Source organism: Neocloeon triangulifer, unplaced genomic scaffold (genome assembly GCF_031216515.1).
Source record: "Neocloeon triangulifer isolate White Clay Creek 2 clone unplaced genomic scaffold, ASM3121651v1 ptg000022l, whole genome shotgun sequence".
Lineage (NCBI taxonomy): Eukaryota > Metazoa > Arthropoda > Insecta > Ephemeroptera > Baetidae > Neocloeon > Neocloeon triangulifer.
The window spans coordinates 3,699,847-3,701,734 of NW_026775562.1; the positions used below are offsets into that span (position 1 = coordinate 3,699,847).

At 36.8% G+C, this 1,888-nt stretch overlaps 1 protein-coding gene across 1 annotated transcript; it reads left to right on the plus strand.

Annotated features, from left to right (window-relative positions):
* The first annotated feature begins 594 nt into the window (after nt 1–594).
* On the plus strand, nt 595–1,587 carry LOC132204569 (PR domain zinc finger protein 5-like). Its single transcript, XM_059633155.1, has one exon. The coding sequence runs from the start codon at nt 644–646 to the stop codon at nt 1,571–1,573; it is 930 nt and encodes a 309-aa protein (XP_059489138.1). The 5' UTR covers nt 595–643; the 3' UTR covers nt 1,574–1,587.
* The last annotated feature ends 301 nt before the right edge of the window (nt 1,588–1,888 follow it).

The window sequence follows — 1,888 nt, forward strand, 5'->3', positions numbered from 1 at the left end:
CGTAAAACCCGCAAATTTCGAGATATCGGGGCAAAACTATATATTTTTGGAAACCTCTTGATATGGTTTATAACATACTAGAATTTCAATTCGATCAGTTAACGTGGACAAACTATGCCCCGTTCACAAAGAGCTGCTCATAGGCGTTTTTAATCGAGAATTTAAGAATTATAAGGAAAAAAATCATCTTATCTGGGATTTTGAAGTTGTTTTTAGATTGAAGTAATTAAAAACAATCTAATCGCGCCAACCGTTCTCCCCAAAAATTAAGATTTTTTCACAATTGCTCTGGATTTATTTCTAGATGAATGTTTAAAATGGGTTTTAATAGAATAATAATTTACTTTTGAACAGAAATCTAATTCTGTTTTGAGGGAGCTTATTGAAATATTGAAAGTTTCTACAAATTTGACATTTATTTCAGAGAACAAGTTTTTTCTCTCTCTTTTATAGCTGAATTCATCCACTTAAAACCAATCGGTTTAAATTTAATATTAATTTGGTCCAATCAAATTTTTATTTAAGTTAAATTAAAATTCGTAACAAAATTCATTTGGTATTTTTTTTTTTATGTTACAGATTTCACCGAATCTCTGCCAGCCTTGCAAACAAAAATTTTCTTAAAATCGAGTAACCACCAAAAATGGCCAGGCCGAATTGGAAGTGCAATTTGTGCTCGCGATTTCTCAGTTCGAATTCCATCAAATTGCACAAAACCTTCCGAAAGTGCAAAAAGTGCGGTTTGAAATTGGCGTGCGGAGGAAAAGCCGCGAAACACATTCTCCAGTGCCAGGGTAAAGAGCATAAAGAAATTAAAAGAGACAAGATCGCAGTAAAATGGAACGAATGCGACAAATGCGGCGATTTTTACTCGTCTGCAAAAAGCCATTTCGGAACGGCGTCGACCTGTTACAAATGCAAAGTGAGATTTGCATGTCGGGGCCAATGTCTTGAACATCAACGTCTCAAGTGCTGCAAAGTTTTCATTTGCAATTTTTGCGGCCTATTTTGCGTGACAAAATCAAGACTGGAAACGCACGCCAAAGAGAGGAACTGTTCGAATTGCGATCACATCAGTTGCTGTTTCAATCTGTACAATGGGCACGAATGTGAGGAAAGTGACGAAGAAAAAATTACAGAGGAAGAAAATTTGCCAGTTTTGGCGGAAGAACCCGTCGTGAACCCCTTGCTGATCAAAAATTGCGCCTTTTGCAATCATTTGTGCAACTCGGCGGAAGAGTTTGAATGTCACACCAGGAAGATCGACTGTCCCCGATGCGGATTTGCCCAACCGTGCAACACCCTTTTGGCCCATCACTTGAACGTGTGTCGTTTCGAGCAAGGAGAGTCGGAAAAATTTCAGTGCGGCGAGTGCGAAAAGGTTTTCCCAAAGAGAAACAAACTCGAGTCGCATATGCGGCGCCGGCACGTGCAGCGTTCGAGTATTTTGGAGGACGCGAAGACCATTTTCGGAATGATGGAAAAGAAAATTACAGAAACGGCAGAGATGAATATTATCAACAGATTATTTGTTAAGAAAGAACATATCCCTGTCGTTTCGATTGATGATTAAAAAAAGTGTTCGTAAAAAAAAATAGTGTCGTCTTGTAAAAGATATTAATTGATGACAACACCTTATCGGATTTTGTGAGAGTAATAATTTTCCCTCCAACGCACAAAATGATTGTACCTGTGAATTTTGCCAAGATTGTACCCGATGTGATTGAATGTGATATTAAAAGTTGCTCAGGAAAGAAAATGAGCTGCCACTTTTAAAAATTTACCAAATTGACCATGAATGTAATATCTTGGTGTTTAATAATAAACATTATCTATAAATTAGAGTTTTGAGACAATGGATGAATTTTTTTATTGTAATTAATTTGTG